Below are 21,648 nucleotides of genomic sequence, written 5' to 3' on the forward strand. Positions count from 1 at the left end.
TTGAAGAGGAGTTATACTCAGGATGGCTTACAGAAACAAAAGGGCTGAAGCAATAACAGAAATTTAGTGAATATTTGCTTCAAGTCAGTGGTTCTCATGATGGTGATCTGGAGACAGAAGAAATAAGAGGCTTCACCACAATGGGTTCCTATCATGTTGCCAAATTGCAATATTAAATAAATGACAGAAAGTTTAGAAAATAAGGCATTTTCCATTCGGTAAGAAGTTAAGGGAGTGTGCAAGACCTTAACTGACTATTCCCAGAAATTCGGTTTACCCACAGTTTCAACTCACCATCAAGGAGCCAGTGCTGGCCACGCCTATTCTCCAACTCGGACATCATTAGGCGTGTGATCACATGGTCTGGAACCAAAAGACTTTTCTCTATATACTGCTTTGCCATCTCACCAACTTCTATTAAAAAGACAAGAAAAAAAGAGGTATTCAAGAAAATTTCCCAAACACAAAGCTTACCAACTCTTAGTTTTGCCTTCTCTCCATCCTTCCTGATGTGGGAAGAAATTTCTAGGAACTTGTAGACATGTTTTAAGTTTTTAAAATATTCACGTCAATAAGGTGGGACTGTTGCTTATTTAACACATTTATCTCCCAAAAAATTATAAAAGCAGCTCTTTGAGATAGCATAGCACCACCCCCCGCCCTGTCCAAAAAAAAAAAGGAAGAAAGAAACAGTGGCCAGGTGTGTGGCTCATGCCTGTACTTCTGGTACTTTGGGAGGATGAGGTGGGAGGATCACTTAAGCCCAGGAGTTTGCACTTGCAGTGAGCTCAAGCTCATTGGCTGCACTACTGAATGCCAGCCTGGGCAACAGGAGAAGACCCTGTCTCAAAAAAAAAAAAAAAGAAAGAAAGAAACCAAGAAAGCAGGAAAGAAAAAAAGAAAGATAAATTGGGCAAGAGAAAAATAAGAGTAGAAAATAAGGTCAAGAAGCAGGATGGTACATTAAAAAGCTGACAAAGAGAAGCCCTGGATAATTCCTAGAGGTAGGCCACAAATTGGGCACTGAGCCTCTCAACAGTTTATGTTAACAAGGAACGTGTTAACAATGTACAGAAGACTAAAGGAAGATGAGAAGCACAACCATTTCTTACAGAGACCAGAGGAAAAAAGTTCCAGGGATCTAAAAAGAATGCCACATAATACAAACAACAACAGCTTTACTTCTTTTCATCAACCTCAATATAAGCAGATGGCACCTTGCTGACACAGTTGTAAAAGCAGCTGAGTGTTATTAGTGGAATGCCAAGTTCATAAAAGGATGTGAAGTTTTAACAAAACCACATAAATACTTTCAGGAGAAAACTGCTTCTATCTTCATTTAAAACATTAATTTCCTATATGTAGAAATTCTGAGTTAGGTTCAGCAGAACAAACTATCAGTTTAAATCTGTACATTTCTAAGAACTACATGTGTGTTTTGTGTGTGTGTGTGTGTGTGCACGCGTATGTGTTTTACCACAAATGAAATCCTCTGCTCTCTGGGGAACTTATAATGAATGCTAAGAATCACATTCTCAGCTGGGCGCAGTGGCTCACGCCTGTAATCCCAACACTTTGGGAAGCCGAGGCAGGCAGATCACCTGAGGTCGGGAGTATGAGACCAGCCTGACCAACATGGAGAAACCCTGTCTCTACTAAAAATACAAAACTAGCCAGGCATGGTGGTGCATGCCTGTAATCCCAGCTACTCGGGAGGCTGAGGCATGAGAATCACTTGAACCCAGGAGGCGCAGGTTGCGGTGAGCCGAGATTGCGCCATTGCACTCCAGTCTGGGCAACAACTCCATCTCAAAAAAAAAAAAAAAAAAAAAAAGAGAATCACATTCTCAACAGACCAATTCAGTTTTTTTAAAAACACAAAGAGCCAGGTGTGGTGGCTCACGCCTGTAATCCCAGCACTTTGGGAGGTCGAGGCAGGCGGATCACCTGAGGTCAAGAGTTCGAGACCAGCCTGGCTAACATGGTGAAATACCATCTCTACTAAAAAATACAAAAATTAGCTGAGTGTGGTGGTGGGTGCCTCTAATCCCAGCTACTTGGGAGGCTGAGACAGAAGAATCGCTTGAATCCAGTAGGCAGAGGTTGCAGTGAGCCAAGACTGCGCCACTGCACTGGGTGACAGAGCAAGACTCCATCGCAAAAAAAAAAAAAATTAGGTGGCGGGCACCTATAATCCCAGCTACTCAGGAGGCTGAGGCAGGAGAATCACTTGAACCTGGGAGGCGGAGGTTGCAGTGAGCCAAGATCGTGCCACTGCATTTCAGCCCAGGCGACAGCGAGACTCCATCTCAAAAAAATATATAAGTAGGTCGGGCGCGGTGGCTCAAGCCTGTAATCCCAGCACTTTGGGAGGCTGAGGTGGGTGGATCACGAGGTCAGGAGATCAAGACCATCCTGGCTAACACGGTGAAACCCCGTCTCTACTAAAAATACAAAAAATTAGCCAGGTGTGGTGGCAGGCGCCTGTAGTTCCAGCTACTCGGGAGACTGAGGCAGGAGAATGGTGTGAACCCAGGAGGCGGGGCTTGCAGTGAGCCAAGATCACGCCACTGCACTCCAACCTGGGCGACAGAGCAAGACTCCATCTCAAACAAGAAAAAAAAGTAAAAATAAAAACACAAAGCAGAATTATATTACTAGAAAAAGGCTCAAGAATCATTTGACCCCACTGTCTTTTATTTTTATTTTTTTTGCTATGGAGTCTCACTCTGTCACCCAGGCTGGAATGCAGTAGTGTGATCTCTGCTCATCGCAACCTCTGCCTCCCGGGTTCAAGCGATTCTCCTGCCCCAGCCTCCCAAGTAGCTGGGATTATAGATGTGCGCCACCACGCCCAACTAATTTCTGTATTTTTAGTAGAGACAGGGTTTCACCATGTTGGCCAGGCTGGTCACCAATTCCTGACCTCAAGTGATCCGCCCGCATCTGCCTCCCAAAGTGCTGGGATTACAGGCATGAGACACCATGCCTGGCCTCCCCACTTTCACCTTTAATTTAGGTAGAGGCCTTGCCTCCCCAGACTGAGTCTGTACCCCCAACCCCAACTTAAGCACTGAAAGATGGGCTGTGAAGGGCTCCGTATCTCTTGAGTACTACCACTAGACAAGAAGCTCAAAACACAGGCCCAGTTGATGCAGATTCACTAACATGCTGCAAAAGGCGGAACAAGAAAGACAGCCACATTGGTGAATGTGACTGAACATGAATGTGAACAAGCCACATTCATTTGACTAGTATTATATTTATTGGCTACATACTCCATAACAGGTCATATTCTGGAGATGTAGCAGTGAATAAATAAAAGTTCCAGCTTATAGATATTTAAACTGTATGACTTCAAGAGCGACAACCACCACCATTAATTAAGTGCATACTATGTCCCAGGCACTGGGCTTTAAGTGCTTTATGTTATTTCATTTCATTTAATCTTCATAAGATCCTCACCTTCAGATAGAAGGTAATCCCAGCATTTTTTATGACAGCTTTATTGTGATAATTCACACACTATAACATCTGCCATTTTTAAATGTAGGACTCAGCAGCTTTCAGTATATTCTCAATGTTGTACAACCATCACCACTCCCTAATTTCAGAACACTTTCACTACTTCAGAAAGAAACCCTGACCCATTAACAGTCACTCCTTCTTCTCATCACCCTCTCGCCCCCGGCAACTACCAATCTTTCTGTCTGTAGATTTGCCTACCCTGGACACTTCTTATAAATGGAATCATAGTTTTCTGTGACTGTTTTATTTCACTTAGCATAATGTTTTCAATGTACCACGTATCCATATTTCACTCCTATTTATGGCGAAATAACATGTCATTGTATGGTTATACCACATTTTATTCATACATATAATGGATATCTGGGTTGTTTCTACTTTTTGGCTATTATGAATAATGCTGTAGTGAATGTTCATATACATTGTGTGAGTGTATGTTTTCAGTTCTCTTGGGTAATACCTGTGTGGTATCTATGTTTTATGTCTAAACAATCACTATCAGAAAAGATGCATGGAGCAACTGACAACCTGGGTGCTGTCCCACTCTGCAATAGTCACGCCAGGCCCAGAGCCCCATTCTTAGTCTCATCCACCAAACTTTAAGGTAGATAAACAACAAATACACATCTTCCAAGGTGAAAGACCAAAATGTGTATTTTGCATTGTTTTCTAGAACTCCAAATCTAATTATATATTGAGGTATTTGTTCATTCACTTTCTGCCCCCTCTACTAGAAATTATTAGCTCGAAGGAAAAGTTAAAACAGTTTGTTCAATGCCACATCCTCAGTGCTTAAAATATAGTCTGGCATATATTAGATGACCCATAAAAATGTGTTGCATGGGCCAGGCTGATGGTTCGTGCCTGTAATCCCAGTGCTTTGGGAGGCCAAGGTGGGCGGATCACTTATGGCCAGGAGTTTGAGACCAGCCTGGGCAACTCGTTGCCCTACTAAAAATACAAAAAAATTAGCTTGGTATGGTGACGCATGCCTGTAATCCCAGCTACTTGGGAGGCTAAGGCACAAGAATAGTTTGAACCCAAGAGGCAGAGGTTGCAGTGAGCCGAGATTGCACCACTGCACTACAGCCTGGGCGACAGAGCGAGACTCTGTCTCAAAAAATTAAGTTAAATTAAATTAAAATTTAAAAATTTAAAAAATATGTTGCATGAATGAACACCCTGAAGATAAGAGAATTTTCTTTTACCTTGCAAAAATCAATATGATCATCTTGGAGAGTTATCATAGAACCATTATCCCAAAATCAAATATGGCCCAACCTCACCAGATAGCAACCTTTTGAAAAGAGGTATGATACAAGCAAAGTGTGATCATGAGTTAAGATGGTCATATTAGGCCAGACACAGTAGCTCACGCCTGTAATCCCAGCACTTTGGGAGGCCAAGGTGGGCAGATCACCTGAGGTCAGGAGTTTGAGACCAGCCTGACCAACATGGAGAAACCCCGTCTCTACTAAAAATATAAAAATTTACCAGGTGTGGTGGCATGTGCCTATCTGTAATCCCAGCTACTCGGGAGGCTGAGGCAGAAGAGCTTGAGCCCAAGAGGCGGAGGTTACAGTGAGCCAAGATCACGCCAGCCTAGGTGACAGAGCAAGACTCCATCTCAAAAAAAAAAAAAAAAAAAAAGATGGTCATATTCGGTTTCACAGCCCAACCTTATTTCTTCAGCATTTCAAAACATGAATAGAAGTGAACCAGGTTGGGTAGGGGAATGAGAAGAAGGAAACAGCAACAGCAAATGTTGCGGAGATGTGGGGCCATTTGGTATACCTGGAAGAACTTCTTCAAGCACTGACAGTCAAAGAAAAGCCCACCACTAAGAGATGGTGCTAGATGGGCAGGATATGGAGTGTGAACTTTGAGGAATTTTAAATAGATAGTTTTAGAAATGCTATTCCTAGAGCCAAGACCAGCTACTGAAATCGTAGGGACTAGTACAAATTGAAGATGTTCCTCTTGTTGGAAAATGAAGAATTTCAAGATGACAACAGCAGAGCACTAAACTACGCACGGGGCCTTACGTGCCTACATGGGTTGCAGGCCCATGGAAATGTGACATTTGGATGTGGCACGGTGGAAGCAAAGGAGGCTGCGATAATAATCCAAGCACAAGATGAAGGCCTGAACTAAAGCAGAAGCAGTGGAGGAAGACCTTCATGTGCCCCTTGAGAGAGAACCTTGAGTTAATTCAACACAAGCAGTACGACCCCAAGTTTAAAATAACTCTGTGGAAGACGTCCAGAGGCATCTTACTCTAATTTACTAATTGAAAGATCTAAGTGCAGCATACTTTTGCAGCTATTCCTGCCAGCTTTGGCTCTTCTCTGAAGCAGGGCAAGCAACATGTCCTCTAACCTGATACAAGATCAAACTTGTCCCACATATCTCAATCTCTACCATGAAAACCCAGAAAGATCCTCAGACAAAGCAATATATCCTTAACATATCCGCATCCGAATGAAGACCTCATGACAACAGCAAACTACAATAAAACATCCTGTCAGAAGACTGAGGCCCATTTCGGAAAACTGGACCTTCATCTGCCCTTGTCAGTTTGCTTGGAAGAGAAAGCAGCATCATTAAATGCTGATGATAGCATGCATGGACTTACCTGCTCTAATTTCTGAAGTAGTATTCCAAAGAAAGGCTGTGGACACACATACATGGTCCCACACAGCTTCTGAATCCTGAGTGTGTTCACACACACACATCACACACACAAATAATTCAGAAAGCACTAGGAAGGTTTCAAATAAATGTAATAAATATAGGGTGCCCCAAAGAGGCCACTATCTTTGCCTTTTTCTTAAGCTTCACAACAAAACAAACAAATAAATCCATCATGTGTTTATAAGATTAAACAAAACACCAATGATTAAGGCGACATATAAAAAATCTTTCTTCAGAAAAGGAAAGATGAAGTGTCAGATTACAAACATTATATATAACAAAATTATGTGTTCATATAGAGAGAAAGATAGATGGATGGTATCATCCACAATGTTAAGTATATTAGAAGAAAATCAATGTTCTACCTATCTTACAACAATATAAATTTTGTGGCAATTCATCTTAACAACCTATTCCATTCAATCACTACTAAATTCAAATAGATATAATCTTGGTAACCTTGCGAAATATATATTTTCAATTTCTAACTAGATCAGATAATATACAAATTTTCAGGATTTAAGACTATTAAACTGTGCATTAAGATAATACCGCATTTAAAATTATACGATAACACAAAACTTAAGACTATCTATTAAGTTGGTCATCTCTCCAAAATTCATGCTTCCAGGATATGGAAAGATATTTTGTTAGCCTCAATTCCTACACATTAAAGCTGTCCACATTTATATCAACAGACTGAAATAGATCACTGTATTCAGGGCAGCACAAATGCCAAAACACTGTCAACTGCTGAAGGAGTAGGATGTTGGACTTACATTCTGCATCATCTTAAGGCTGGTTAAAAAGAAAAGACCTGTAAGTAGAAGAGCCAATAAGCAGATGACATTTCTTTAGAAAAACCATGAGAACACAGACACATACACACACACACGGATATTTACATAGCACAAAATCCATTCTACAGCAACCCTAAATATGCAGGACAGTCAGCATAAACACTGCAGGGACTGAATGACTCTCAAAAAGAAAGAAATATTGGCCGGGAACAGTGGCTCATGCCTGTAATCCCAGCACTTTGGGAGGCCAAGGTTGGGTGGGTTGCCCGAGCTCAGGAGTTCAAGACCAGACTGGCCAACATGGCAAAACCCCCAAAAATACAAAAAATTAGCTGGGCATGATCGTGTGCACCTGCAGTCCCAGCTACCCTGGAGGCTGAGGCATGAGAATCACTTGAACCCAGGAGGCAGAGGTTGCAATGAGCCAAGATAACGCCACTTCACTCCAGCTTGGGCGATAGAGCAAGACTCTGACTCAAAACAAAACAAAACAAAGGAAAGAAAAAATAAATAAATATGTAAAGACCCAAAATACAAAAGGCTGATTTTGGTCCTGAAATGGGAAGAAAAAAAAAGGTACACTGTTCCCTCTGACAATATAGGGTATGGTTAGTTTTGTGGTTTGAATACTCTTTAAATCCATTAAATACTCATTCAGTTAATATTTATTAAGCATCTATGTGCCAGGCCCTATATCAATCTAGCATGAGGCCTGTTCCAGAGCTCAGAGTCTTAAACACTGGGACTGGGTACTAATCCACCAAAAGCTTTCAATAGCAAAAGTTTATGGAATTTTACTCTGTGTCAGGCAGAAAAATTAAACAGTCAGTAGTTATCACAATTAAGATATAGAGGCTCTTACACTGCCAATAAAGTTCTACACAAATACATTATGAAAGAGGAATAGGCTATAGGTCACAAGCTAAATGAAAGCGTTTAGTCAAACAATGAATCTGCCAGCCAATCCACCTTTCACTATTGAAGAGATTATCTCTAAAATACTAGTCCAGGGTTACAGAAAGCCAACCAGGTTACCTTAGTTTCTTGACACTGGAGACAAAAAGATTTGTTTTAATAAAAGTGGTGATTAACACCTCAAAATAATTGACTTTAGTTAGGTAAAATCCATCAACTGGAATGAAAGTCTCTCAGGATCAAATCTCAACTACTAATACTTTAAGCAAAGGCAAATGAGGTCTTTTTTTTTTTTTATCTGAATGTCTTATTTCTGTCTGTCATATACTTTTTTCAATAAGTAACGCAGGTGGGGCCAGCATAAGGACAATGACAAGTGTGTTTTGTGACACAGGAAAGGAAAAGTACATGCCAGAAGTCAGCTGTGCAGTAACCTATGAGAGCTACTCCTGTTTCACCCCAGATCATCACCTAGATTCCAAAGCCACTCCAATCACTCAGAACCACAGCTGAAAATTCTCTGAACACACCACTTCTGCAACCAAAATTTTCTGCAAGTCTATGCACCAGGTACCACACAAGGCACTAAAGATACAAACATCGTACCCTTGAACTGAGTGTGGTAGCTCACACCAGTAATCCCAACACTTTGAGAGGTCAAGATGGGATGATCCCTTGAGGCCAGGAGTTTGAGACCAACTGGGGCAACATATTAATAACAAGACCCCATCTCTATAAAAAATGTAAAATTAGTCAGGCATGGTGGCACACACCTGTAGTCCCAGCGACTCTGGAGATTGAAGTGGGAGGATCACTTGAGCCCAGGAGTTCCAGGGTGCAGCAAGCTATGGCTGTGCCACTGCACTCCAGCCTGGGCAACAGAGAGAGGCACTCCTGCCTCTAAAAAATAAAAAATTTACTGAGCAACTACTCTGTGCCAGGCTGTGGCACATTTCGCTAAGTGTCAGAGAAACCACAAAGGGAGGGGGCATCAGAAGTCATCTGTGATCTTCTTCAGATTGCTTGGCCAGGTGACATCAAACAGATGACAACTTGGCCTATCAAAACAACGTCAAGTTATAAGAATGGCTTCCTATCATTTACTGGCACAACCCAAAAATAAAAATAATAAAAGCTTAATTCTGGCTGGGCACGGTGGCTCACACTTGTAATCTCAGCACTTTGGGAGGCCAAGACAGGCAGATCACTTGAGGTCAGGAGTTTGAGACCAGCCTGGCCAACAATGGCGAATCCCCGTCTCTGCTAAAAATACCAAAATTAGCCGGGCATGGTGGCACATGCCTGTAGTCCCAGCTACTTGGGAGGCTGAGGCCTTGAACCTGGGAGGCGGAGGTAGCAGTGAGCTGAGATCGCGCCATTGCATTCCAGTCTGGGCAACAGAGCGAGACTCTGTCTCAAAAAAAAAAAAAAAAGGCTTAATTCTACAGCTTTTTGCCTTAGGAGCCTGCTGGTTTATGAAAAAGTCTAACACAGACACAATTATACAACATAATGTTGATGGCTACATGCATATACAAAAGTATATGGTAAAGCAAGAGAATCATTACAAGATGCAGGATAGTGCTGGAGGAGAGAGATGGAAAAAGGAGCTATGGGGGTACTGATAACACTCTGTTTCTTAGGCTGGGTGGGAGATACAAAATTGTTATCCTTTGTAGCACCCACACACCCACACATCTGTATCCTCTTTTTGTTGTGACTGTCTATAAAGTGAAGGCAAACTAGATATACAAGACAGAGCTGAACGAATGTTCACAAAACAGCAAATTCCCAAGATGCCTGGCTAAGTCACCAGAAAGAGATAATTACTCAATGTTCTTTTCATTGTTCTACAGAAAATGCTGAGAATAAGATTCCTGTAAACGAGCTCAATTCCCTTGTAAGACCGCTCTACCCTGAAGTATCAGACTGCATGTATGGGACAGAACTAGGAGAAGCCTTGCTCACCCTGGTATCATCCCTTCGCCAAAACATCACTAATAATGGCAGTGCACACGTGTGTGCGCACCTGCGCACACACATACACGCATCTCAAGGGGCCTGGTCAAAGATGAACTGTAGAGCTTTATAATTCTTCAAGCTGCAAGTTCTTTATCTCCCCACTTGTAAGAATATTTTGGCACTGAAGTAGAAATAACTACTTTGGGGGAAAAAAATACAGTGAAGAAAGACTTCATTCTATAAGTTATCCCTAATATCACTCTGATGAATCTCTTCCAGTAAGAAAATAAGCTTTAAAAAATAAAAAACCTTGGTTAAAAAAATAGATGTCAAAGTCCTTTAGAGGCAGAAATTATGGAAGAAACTCTTAAATTTAAGGCATTTTGGCACTTAAGTGACTCATTTCAGACATCCAGTATCCACCTTTCAATTGGTATTTGTTCAAAGCTTGACTTTCTTTTCCTTCATACCAAAAATACAGTTTTAAATCACTCTCTGACACTTGCTATGGGTAATTATGAAGAAAACACCTCAGCCTCCTAAGTAGCTGGGACCACAGGTGCATGCCACCATGCCCAGCTAATTGTTGCATTTTTAGTAGACACGGGGTTTTACCATGTTGCCCAGGCTGGTCTCAAACTTCTGACCTCAAGTGATCCTCCTTCCTCAGCCTCCCAAAGTGGTGGGATTACAGACATGAGCCCCAGCACCTGGCCCAAAGAAAATTCTGAATCCAGTATAATTGGTCAAGTACATACGCTTTAGAGCCAGACTGCCTGAGTTCAAATCCTCGCACCACTTAAAGGCTATAAGACTTTTGTCACATATGTTTTTGCCTCAGTCAAGTTTGTGCCTCCGTTTCCTCATCAATAAAATGGGAATAATATCACTTAGGGTTGTTTTGAAAGTTGTATGTGATTAACATATGTATAAAGGTCTTGGAATGATGCTGCTTTGCAAATTTCATTCAAGAACATGGAGATACTAAGTATTTGTGTCTATGTGCCAAGGGTTGTTCTAGACCATTTCTTTTTTCTTTTTGTTTTGGAGACAGGGTCTCACTTTGTCACCGAGGCTGAAGTGCAGTGGTGTGATCACAGCTCACTGCAGACTTGACCTCCCAGACTCAAGCGATTCTCCCGCCTCAGCCTCCAGAGTAGCTGAGACTACAGGCACATGCCACCATGCCTGGCTGATTTTTTTTTGTAGAGATGGGGGTCTCATCATGTTACCCAGGTTGGTCTCAAACTCTTGAGTTCAAGGGATCCTCCTGCCCGGGCCTCCCAAAGTGCTGGGATTACAGGCATGAGCCACCACACCGGGCTGATTCTAGAAAGTTTATATACATGAACTCATCAAATGCTCACAAATATCTATGAAGTCTAGGGTATAATATTCCCTATTTCTTAGATAAGGAAATTGAAACACAGAGAGATTAAGTAACTTGCCCAAAGTAACTGAGTTAATAAGTCATACAGCCCAGACTCAACTTCAAGCAAGTTGGCCCCAGTCCATTTTCTTAACCACTACACACTGCCTCTCAATGTTTGTGAGCATTTCCTTGAACAGAAACAACTTTGCATGTTAGCATACATGCTGCTGAAATATGACACTAGCACCTGTATAAAAGGGACAGGTTCTTACTAAAGAACCGAGCTGCTGACTGTAAGGAAATACCTGGTCCTGCTCTGTATAACCAGTGCTTCCTTTAGGTACTGTATCTAACTAACTAAAAACTCAGTTTCTATGTGGCTGTTTCCTACCAAATTATAAGCATCCTTTAATTCCATACCTCCTCACCAGTCAGCTTCCTTTCCCCTCTCCCAGACCTTCTCTCTCCCCCAATCCATCCTAGACACAACTCCGAGATAGACCTTCCAAAAACACAAGGTGGCACAAGTCGCTCCCTTGCTGACACCACAGTGTGTTCCTTGGCTTGTAGGATGGCATGGATGAATACTCCTTAGGATAGCATTCAAGGTCTCTCTGATCTAGCTGGAAACTACTTCTCAACCTCACCTCCCACCCTCATTTCCTTATCATTCATCCTTTGACCCCTTGTCTGTGCCAGGCACAGAGTCAAGTGCGACTGTGGTTCCTACCCTCCCGCAATCTACAGACTCGTGGAGCAAAGACGGAACAGAAGACAGAGGTGGACACCCCAGTCTGACCTCAGGTCCAAAAGAAGCTACCCACACTGGAGTTGGGCTTCTGAAGGGCTAGCAAATGTTGGCTGGAAGAAACACCCTTCAGTTTGTGTGTTCCTCTAAGAAGCTTTCCCTGATCATTTTTCTCCGATCTTACCTTGAGAGTTAATCCCCCCTTCTGTAATCTACCAGCACATGGGCTAAAGTTAGTTCATTCGGTGTCTGTACTACAGAGGTGTTCCCTTTGGGAAGAGGCAGCCCTGTGGGCCCCCAGCTGAGTAAACACATTGTGGCTATGCACACATTTCAAGATGCTCATTTCTCCAGGCAGACTCAGCCGTGTGCCGGAGAACACAGCTCGGTGGGCAGAACCAGGGTTGGACTACAGGCCTCACACACCCCTTAGCCAGGTTCCCCTCAACAGGCCACGATTTGTACAATCATATGCAGTGGCCTTGTACCTTTACCTGACATTTCACTCCTCCAGTGGAACAGACATTGTTTACAAATCCTCCAGAGCAGATTATAATCCCCTTGAGGCCAGAGGCTATCTTAACAGTCAAGCAAGAGCCACTCTACTTGAGATGAAGAATTATCATACCTTTGAACTCTTCCACCTTCCCATCCACAGGACCCTACAAATTATTAGATGAACTTCTCATTACACCCTTTACCATACCTTACTTTTTGTGTCGTTCACCCCTGACAGCCACGGTCATGACTTTCAGGCAATTAAGACTCAGAAAACCCTTCTCAACAAATGAAACATCATGTGCAGCAATTTTTTTTTTTAATGCTATCTTATAGTCTGATTCTTTGGCAAGCCTTGAATAACTGAGGAAAATTACTGAATTAAGCAAAGCATTCTCTTACCTGATTAGACTACATAAGTGGACATTTGGTGCATGTTGCCCTTGGTTCTCACAACCGTTGCTTCAGTCTACACAAGTTGGTGCAGAAAGATCATTACCACAGGTTGTGTTTGGATCCCAAGCCTGATCTCTTAACAAGGAAGGGTCTGTTCCCACAAGTGGATGCTTGCTCCTCCTGAAGCTATCTGACATTCTTAAACACCCACAAAATGCCTGAGTCAACTCTGAAAGATTTCTGAGATTAGGATTCCAAAGTATTCTCTGACAGAAGCAGCAGGAAGTTTAGCATTAAGGAAACAATTTACCGTTTTTAACATATGGGTACGCGGAAGTCACCTCAAGGGAGGTTGTACAAGGCTTCACCAACAAAACTCAACTGCTTCTCTTTGAGCCATCTCTTCTGGGTGTCTGTGTGACACAGATAAATTTTACCCTAAAAGTGTCCTAATAAATCCCAAGCCAGCAGGGATTTGTAAGCTATTCCTAAAGAAGACAACAAAGACAGGTTTATAACTTATTTAATATAATTTTTAAAACTTTGAAACTGTAAAGACTATAATCCTACTCATTTTTGTTCCTTTGGATATTAGACTAATATGCTCGTGGCATCAAGTCACCGATCACTGGTCTCTGAGGGAAAAAGAGACCTCACATGGAATACACCTGTCTTCAATACCTTTCCTTTGCCATTTAGTCTGCAATATTTAGCTCATGATAGCGGCAATTATTGTTGGTCTTCAACCAAAGGAAGTTGTAGCCAACATTACTCAAATCTGTGATCTGCACAATCGATTATCACCTAAGTCAAAAGCAGATTAATAGTAAAATGAAAAATTATTTAACCTAGATTTGAGCTCGAAAGTACAAATGTGCATCTCTTAATCACTAATTGTGAGATTAAAAATAAAAGAATTTGTAATGTGATTTATTTCCTGACATCTGCATTTTATCAAGGGACAATACCTTTTTAAAAACACTGAAATACTGGAATGGCTTCATACTGAGGCAATGGCAAATATGACACCAGGAACTACTACTGCCAGGGTGGGAATCAGGAGTCCCAGCTCTTTGTTCTGCTTTCAGCTCACTGCCCACAGGACTCTGAACACAGCAATGTATTTCACTTATCGTGGCCTCAAGTTTCCTCATCTGCAAGAGAGAGGTAGACCATTCGACCTCTGCTATCTCTGTGGTGGCACTTCAACTCCCTGCATTTGGGGCCTTGTGTGAAGGGTAGAGGACTAGCCTCCCCACACTAGCTTTCCTTAAACCACAGAGGTTCCATCTCTGTGGTGAGGAGGGGACTTTACAGACTAAGGAGAGTCTCCCGGCATTCACGGGCAGCGAAATCAACTGATCATTATGCCCGTTCTAAACGTGAGAGGTGGAGTCGGGATGGGAACTCAGGCCTGAATCATCAGTTAGTGTTCTTTCTACCATACTTTCCCTAGAACGCTTCCTGAGAATAAGGGCCAATGCTTCATGAGGCCTCTTCACTCTTTTCTCTCTAGCCAGACTGGATATTTATATTCACTTAGTCTAATTTTGTACCCAGGGTCCAGAAATGTGTTGGCAGTGGGTATGCTTCTATAATAGCCAAGATAAAAAGATGCATGGACAACAGCCATGACTTTGGGTAGGGGAGGGGCTGGCATTACTGAAAAAGAAGGTGATCCAACCTCTAAGCACAAAGGATATCCAGACAATTCTTCCTCCTTAGGCTTTCTCATTCTGCCAGCAGATCAATTATTATTTCACCCTTCATATTTACTCAAAGAATAAAACAGTACAGTAACCTTCTTTTAAAATTAAATAAGTAGTGAAAGTAAAAGATACTGGAGCTTCATAAGCCAAAAAATTTTGGACGTCCTATGTCAAGTGTATTTTCTTGGCCCGGGATAGGAACACATGCATTCATAAACACACCATGAACATCTGGTGTAATACCACATGCGGCTTTATATAAGCAGCGGAGGAGAAAAGCAGATTGGGATGAATGCAACAGAAGTTGGGCAAGGGAGCAAATAGGAAAACGGCAAGTAATCTGAAAGATTTGCCAAAATCACAGAAGAGTTTTAAACCCAGAATGTTTAACCGTCTCCTCAAGCTCATGTTCTGGAAATCTGCCTTGGTATCCACCATAGCAGGCACTTTCAGCCCTACAGAGTAGGATTACATTGGATATCTCAGGGGCCCTCTGGATTTTCTTACTCTGTAAAAACCATAGAACAGCCTCCCTGTAACCTGAGCACAGCCCAAGTACTAGACACATTCAGAGGATAAGGAGGAATGTCACTTTTAAAGCAACACAAATAGTAATTCCCTGCCATTGCACAAGGCCCAGAGTGTGAATCTATCCGGCTGTGCCATGCACCTTGTTGGCTGCCTCTCTGAACAGGATCTTGGCTGCAGCTCAGCAGAAGCAAGGCTGCTATTCTCCAGTGCCATCTGCTCACACAGGATGGATTGCTACTGCTGCCCATGAGAGTCTTCCCTCTCTCTCTCTGTAGTAACTCTGGCAATGCCCTGTTGGAGAACTACAGCAAGGTCTCCAAAAATGTGTGCTGCTCAGCAACCTCCGGAAGGGAAACGGGAACAGGGAGAGCTGATGTGGACACTCTTCTGACAGGACCTCCTCAGCTCTCAGCAAGGACAAGCAGTCCACTGAGTGGGCCAACACGCAATCATCCTTCAACAGCCAGCAAGAACAACGATACCAGTGGCAACAGTAATGAAACACTTAGGAAGTACTGGACCAGGGGTTGTCAAATGAAGGTCATGACCACTATTTTGGTTGTTTAAAATAAAAAGTGGCACACAAAAAGAGAAAATATTATACATTCTTAAAATGTGTTTCACTTAACTGCAGGATTAAGCTAATTCCTACCATGGAGCACATTAAAAATAGATATCCATAAAAATTTTAAAAAGAAAAAATAAATAAGCAAATATTGGGTCAAGTCTTTTTATATTCCCTTGTACGTATTATCTCAATTAATTCTTACAACAACCGTATGAAGTAGTACCATTATTATTCTTGGTTTGTGGTTGAAGAAATAGAAAGTGTTTGAGTAACTTGCCTGGCTGGCTTCCCAGTCAATGTGGTTCCAAAGCCTGAACTCTTAACACATGCCCTACAGCAAGTAGCTCCCTAGACCCTGTGTCCAAAGCCTTTGCTCACTTCCTCAAGCAATTTCTCTCACACTGTAATTCTTTGTTCAACCATCTGTCCCTTTCCCCTTGTGAACTGAGAACACCTCAAGGGCAGGTCTTGTTGAGCTCAGTGACTTAAACAAAGGCTCAGGGAGCAAAGGATCCCATCAGTATTTTTTAAATTAAGTGAGTAAATGAGGTATGTTAAAAGAAAAAAGAAGGCAAATTGTAGCCAAGAAAAAAATAATAGTAAGTCCTGACACTCGAGGATCTGTCTTTGCCAAAGGGAAATTCAGTCTCTGAATTTAAGAAAGAAAATTAAGAAAACTCAGTCTCTGAATTGAGAAAACGAGTTCCTTGTATTCTTAGAGAGACTTGGGGGAAAATAAACTTCATCTAAAAATTTAATCAGGTTAAAAAAAAAACAACTAGAGTATCAAAACATCTGCCTATGCTTTGCTCTGGGCCCTTCATTCAGGAAAAACTAATGAGTTTTTGGATCAATAAAGGTAAGGCTAGGGTTTATTTGGGGGGGTTGAGGGTGAAGAGGGAAACTATTCTGGATTAGAAAGCCAAATCCTTCTGGTATTGGAGGATTGAAAGCTGAGAAACAGAAAAAGAGCAGAGTCTCCAGAAGGGAAAAGAGCAAGAAATCAGTGAGCTGAACCTAAGCCAGGGGAGGGGCAGGCAGTGGCTGAAGGGGCGTGTGGGGAATGGCTGATAGGTTTTTAGGACACCGGTGTCTAACATGCCATGTCAAGTTCCTTGTGCCAGACTCTAATCCCCATCACCCCAAACCTTAATACAACCACCTCAGCTAAGTAGTCTATTTTTTTTTTTTTTGAGACAGGGTCTCCCTTTGTCACCCAGACTGGAGTACAGTGGCACAATTATGCCTCACTGCATCCTCAACTTCCTGGGTTTAGGGGATCCTGCCACCTCAGTCTCCTAAGTAGCTGTGGCTACAGGCGTGCGCTACCACGCCTGGCTAATTTTTTTTGTATTTTGTAGAGATGAGGTTCCACCATGCCGCCCAGGCTCGAACTCCTGAGCACAAGCGATCTGCCCACCTTGGCCTCCCACAGTGCTGGGATTACAGGTATGAGTAGTGCTTTGGGAGAAGGAAAGGAGGAGGGTCGGGTCCAACATGGGATGAAGTCATACAGAAAGGGCAGCCTTTCCAAGGAAAGACTGAAACGCAGAAGTGAAAAAATTATAGGGAAGTATGCAATCTGAGGAAGAGGTGACCAGAGAAAATACCCAGTATTAGAGATGTGGTGTGGAGTGCCGGGAAGCCACTGAGTAAAGGATGAGGGCCCAAGTCTTTCTAATTCGGTATATAAAGCTGGAGGACAGGGACAGCTGATCTCCTGTATGTTAACTCTGTGGTGCAAGCCAAGTGCCACGGACTGTTACCCAGGGTCACTAATATCCCCCACCATGAGAACACATTTACTCCGACATGGTGCAGCCACTACCATGCCACACACCATAATGATTCAATACTGACGACCAAGACTTGTGGTTCAAAAATCTCTTGCTAGGCCGGGCGCAGTGACTCACGCCTGCAATCCCAGCACTTTGGGAGGCCAAGACAGGTGGATCACTTGAGGTCAGGCATTCGAGACCAGCCTAGCCAATGTGGTGAAACCCTGTCTCCACTAAAAATGCAGAAAATTAGCCAGGCTTGGTGGCACATGCCTGCAATCCCAGCTACCTGAGAGGTTGAGACAGGAGAATCGCTTGAACTCGGAAAGTGGAGGTTGCAGTGAGCACAGATCATGTCATTGCACTCCAGCCTGGGCAACAGAGCGAGAGTTCGTATCAAAAAAAAAAAAAAAATCTCTTGGTGGCCAAGATGGCCCAGAAGTATAAATAGCGAAGAGGAAGAGAAGAAAGCATTGCATTTCATCTTGCAACTCTGGAAGTCTTATTCTACTAATTAATCTAAGAACGAGCTGATAAAATTACCCAATAAGAAACCTCAAACTCTGCCAGATTTTGCTTTCTGGGTAGGACAATCTATTCCCACAGTTGTCTCTATTCCAATATATGAGTTCCTGGATATCTGAGGGTGTTTCCATCATAAATCAAACTGCCTGTAGTGCATCAGGCCCTTGATTTCCATTCGTAAGCTTATTCTATACCCAAGTCTCTGCATCTTATTTGATTCCATACTGCTATTCCAAACAGCACATTCATGAAATTGAATGCTCCACCAGATATACTAATTTTAGAGTCACTTTAAAATTGTCACACTTTCTCCACCGCCAAATAAAAGGAGGAAAACAAAGCAGGCATATATAATTCAGCAGCTGTCACAGCTGCTCTCTAAAAACTGGTACAAAGAAGGTGACATATTCGAGACAAGAATCTCCCCTCCCTTTTTTCTTTTTATTTAACACTAAACCAGAAGATACCTACAGTCTTAAAAGATGATTAACTTTTAACTTGGTGCAGTAGAGCTACTTCACCAAGGCAGCAATGTCTGGCATCAGTCAACAAACAAAAGTTACGTTTTAAAAAACGTAAAGCTTACGTTTTAAACTCATTCCAAATATATATATATTTGGGAAGTGTAATGAGTTTAAATATATATATATATATATATATATATACACTTGAGATGGAGTCTCTCTCTGTTGCTCAGGTTGGAGTGCAGTGGCACGATCTTGGCTTACTTTAACCTCTGCGCCTGGGTTCAAGCAATTCTCAAGCCTCAGCCTCCCGAGTAGCGGGGATTATAGGCATGTGCCACCATGCTAATTTTTTATTTTTACTAGAGATAGGGTTTCACCATACTGGCCAGGCTGGTCTAAAACTCCTGACCTCAAGTGATCCACCCACTTCAGCCTCCCAAAGTGCTGGGATTATAGGCTTGAGCCACCATGCCTGGCCCTAAGTATATAATTAGATTCCACTTCTTTGCGACTTAAAGACATGACAATCTTCAGATAAATTTAAACCTAATAAAATCCAATGATAGCTGCTATGGTGATTATCAGTCTATTCAACCCTATATATTTTAGGCAAACGATCAACAACATTCGTTTTACCTGACCTTTTAAGAGCAACTATTGGCTGGGTGCAGTGGCTCACACCTGTAATCCCATCACTTTGGGAGGCCAAGGTGGGCAGATCAGGAAGTCAGGGGTTTGAGACCAGCCTGGCCAATTTAGTGAAACCCCATCTCTACTGAAAAAACAAAATTAGCCGGGCATGATGGCGGGCGCCTGTAGTCCCAGCTACTAGGGAGGCTGAGGCAGGAGAATCGCTTGACCAGGGAGGTGGAGGTTGCAGTGCGGAGATTGTGCCACTGCACTCACTGCAGCCTAGGCAACAGAGGGAGACTCTGTCTCAAAAAAAAAAAAAAAAATCAACTATTTCTGAAACACAGAATAAGTCTATATCCAAAAAAAAAAAAAAAAAAAAAAGGCCTATAATTACGCCTGTAATCCCAGCACTTTGGGAGGTTGAGGCAAGCAGATTGCTTGAGCCCAGAACTTCCAGACCAGCCTGGGAAATATAGTGAGACCCTATCTGTACCAAAAAAAAAAAAAAATTAGCCAAGCATGGTGGCATGTGCCTGTAGTCCGAGCTACTTGGGAGGCTGAGGTTGGAAGATCTCTTGAGTGACAGGTGGAGGCAGCAGTAAGCCATGATCGTGCCACTGCACTCCAGCCTGGATGGCAAAGCAAGACCCTGTCTCAAAAAAAAAAAAAAAAAAGGAAGAAGACATGACAAACCATAATTACAACAGGAATGACACCCTAACAAGGAGACACCTAGCCTGAAACCCTTAACAGAGGGCTGCTTTGCCTTGCATAACACTTGAACTATCAAGAACAAAGCTTTAACTGCTGATTCTGCAAATTTTTTTGGCCTTTCACTAGTCACTAACCATGTGACAGATTTCCAAGATATAACTAAAGGCAAGGAACAGAACCAGTATTACAGGAAGATCCTATCATCATAATTTAACTTCTAGAAACACCACAGTGAGTTCCTGGCTCCCGTCACTTAGAACATCTCGCGCCGACTAACAGCAGTTCCAGCTAGAGCTCAGCCACCATCTGCGGCTGTCTTTCACAATCTCAGCCATAAAGGAAAAGCAATGTTTCAAACGTGCTGTTTGGTTTGGCTAGGCTCCTCTATGCATAAGCTAAGTGCACACATTTTTCATTTTCTGGGATCTGAGCTCCAGCAGTGTTTGAAACATGACATTCAAAGCACCATTTAACAGAAGACAAGAAAGAACGACATCCTCTAATACCTTAAAACTGATTTGTGTGTGTGTGTGTGTGTGTGTGTGAGACGGAGTCTCGCTCTGTCACCCAGACTGGGGTGCAGTGGCGCGATCTCGGCTCACTGCAAGCTCCGTCTCCCGGGTTCATGCCATTCTCCTGCCTCAGCCTCCCGAGTAGCTGGGACTACAGGCGCCCGCCACGCACCCGGCTAATTTTTTTTTTTTTTGTATTTTTAGTAGACGGGGTTCACCATGGTCTCAATCTCCTGACCTCGTGATCCGCCCGCCTCGGCCTCCCAAAGTGCTGGGATTACAGGCGTGAGCCACCGCGCCTGGCCAAAACTGATCTTAGTTATGAGATTTGGATTGGGACTCTGACACAACCTAACAGAAAATATCCTGGAGGTGGGAGGGACTTTCCATGAGGCACTAAAATTCATTTCCTCTACAAAACTAACCCTAGAGTAATCACTAATAACAAATACCAATACACTGGCCTCACACCACCTAGAGTGAGGGAGTGAGTGAGGGGCCACACACACACACAAAACCGAACAACCAATGACCAAGAAAAAATAATACTTTAATGCAATACTTTTAAACATGCCCAAAAAATCCATGATGATAAAACTGCAGAAAGTTCAAATAACAATAGGACCTGACCCTACATATGCCTGACTTAGTCTTACTTCACCCTCATCCTGACCAGGCCAGATCTGGAATTTATTTGAAATTTTGGTATGTTGTTCATTTTATCACATTAAACTATTATTTATCTTGATTACTGAGTGTTTTTGGTGCCCCCTTAAACTTTTCACTGGGGGACAGTGCCTCAGCTTCACTCCCCTCACCCTGGCCAGGCTGTCAATATATATGAATCTGTGTAATACTAGAAAACCCTGTGTGTTAGCTCTATCATTACTCTCATTTACAAATGAGTAAACACAAAACATTGGCTACTCTGCCCAAAGTCACAGAGCTAGGGTGGTCAAATCAGGATCCAAATCCAGAGCCTACACTCTTAAATACAACCACACTACCTCTCTGAGCTTTGCATCACTAAGTCATTTGGCATAAATCAATACAGTTCTGGAATTTAAAAAATCCAGATATGTGGAAACAATCCAAATAAACTCTAAATAAAGATAATTTGGGGAAATTCAGTCATGAGTTGTTCACCGCTGAACAATATCCTGCAATATTTAGGCTAAGTGTGTTTTTTTCTTTTCTTTTTTTCTTTTTTTTTTTTTTTTCTTTTTGAGACAGGGTCTCATTCTGCCAACCAGTGCAGTGGTGCAATCATAGCTCACTGTATCCTTGAACTCCTAGGT

The 21,648-nt window shown here is 42.5% G+C and overlaps 1 protein-coding gene across 5 annotated transcripts in view; it reads right to left on the reverse strand.

Annotated features, from left to right (window-relative positions):
• The window catches only part of AK4 (adenylate kinase 4), an 84,686-nt gene that overhangs the window by 41,304 nt on the left and 21,734 nt on the right, over positions 1-21,648 (reverse strand). For all 5 annotated transcript variants that reach the window (XM_513462.9, XM_054683974.2, XM_016920004.4 and 2 more), the window contains one exon: positions 295-414. In XM_513462.9, the coding sequence (XP_513462.3) occupies positions 295-414 (120 nt within the window). The remainder of the gene's footprint in view (positions 1-294; positions 415-21,648) is intronic.

Source organism: Pan troglodytes, chromosome 1 (assembly GCF_028858775.2).
Source record: "Pan troglodytes isolate AG18354 chromosome 1, NHGRI_mPanTro3-v2.0_pri, whole genome shotgun sequence".
Lineage (NCBI taxonomy): Eukaryota > Metazoa > Chordata > Mammalia > Primates > Hominidae > Pan > Pan troglodytes.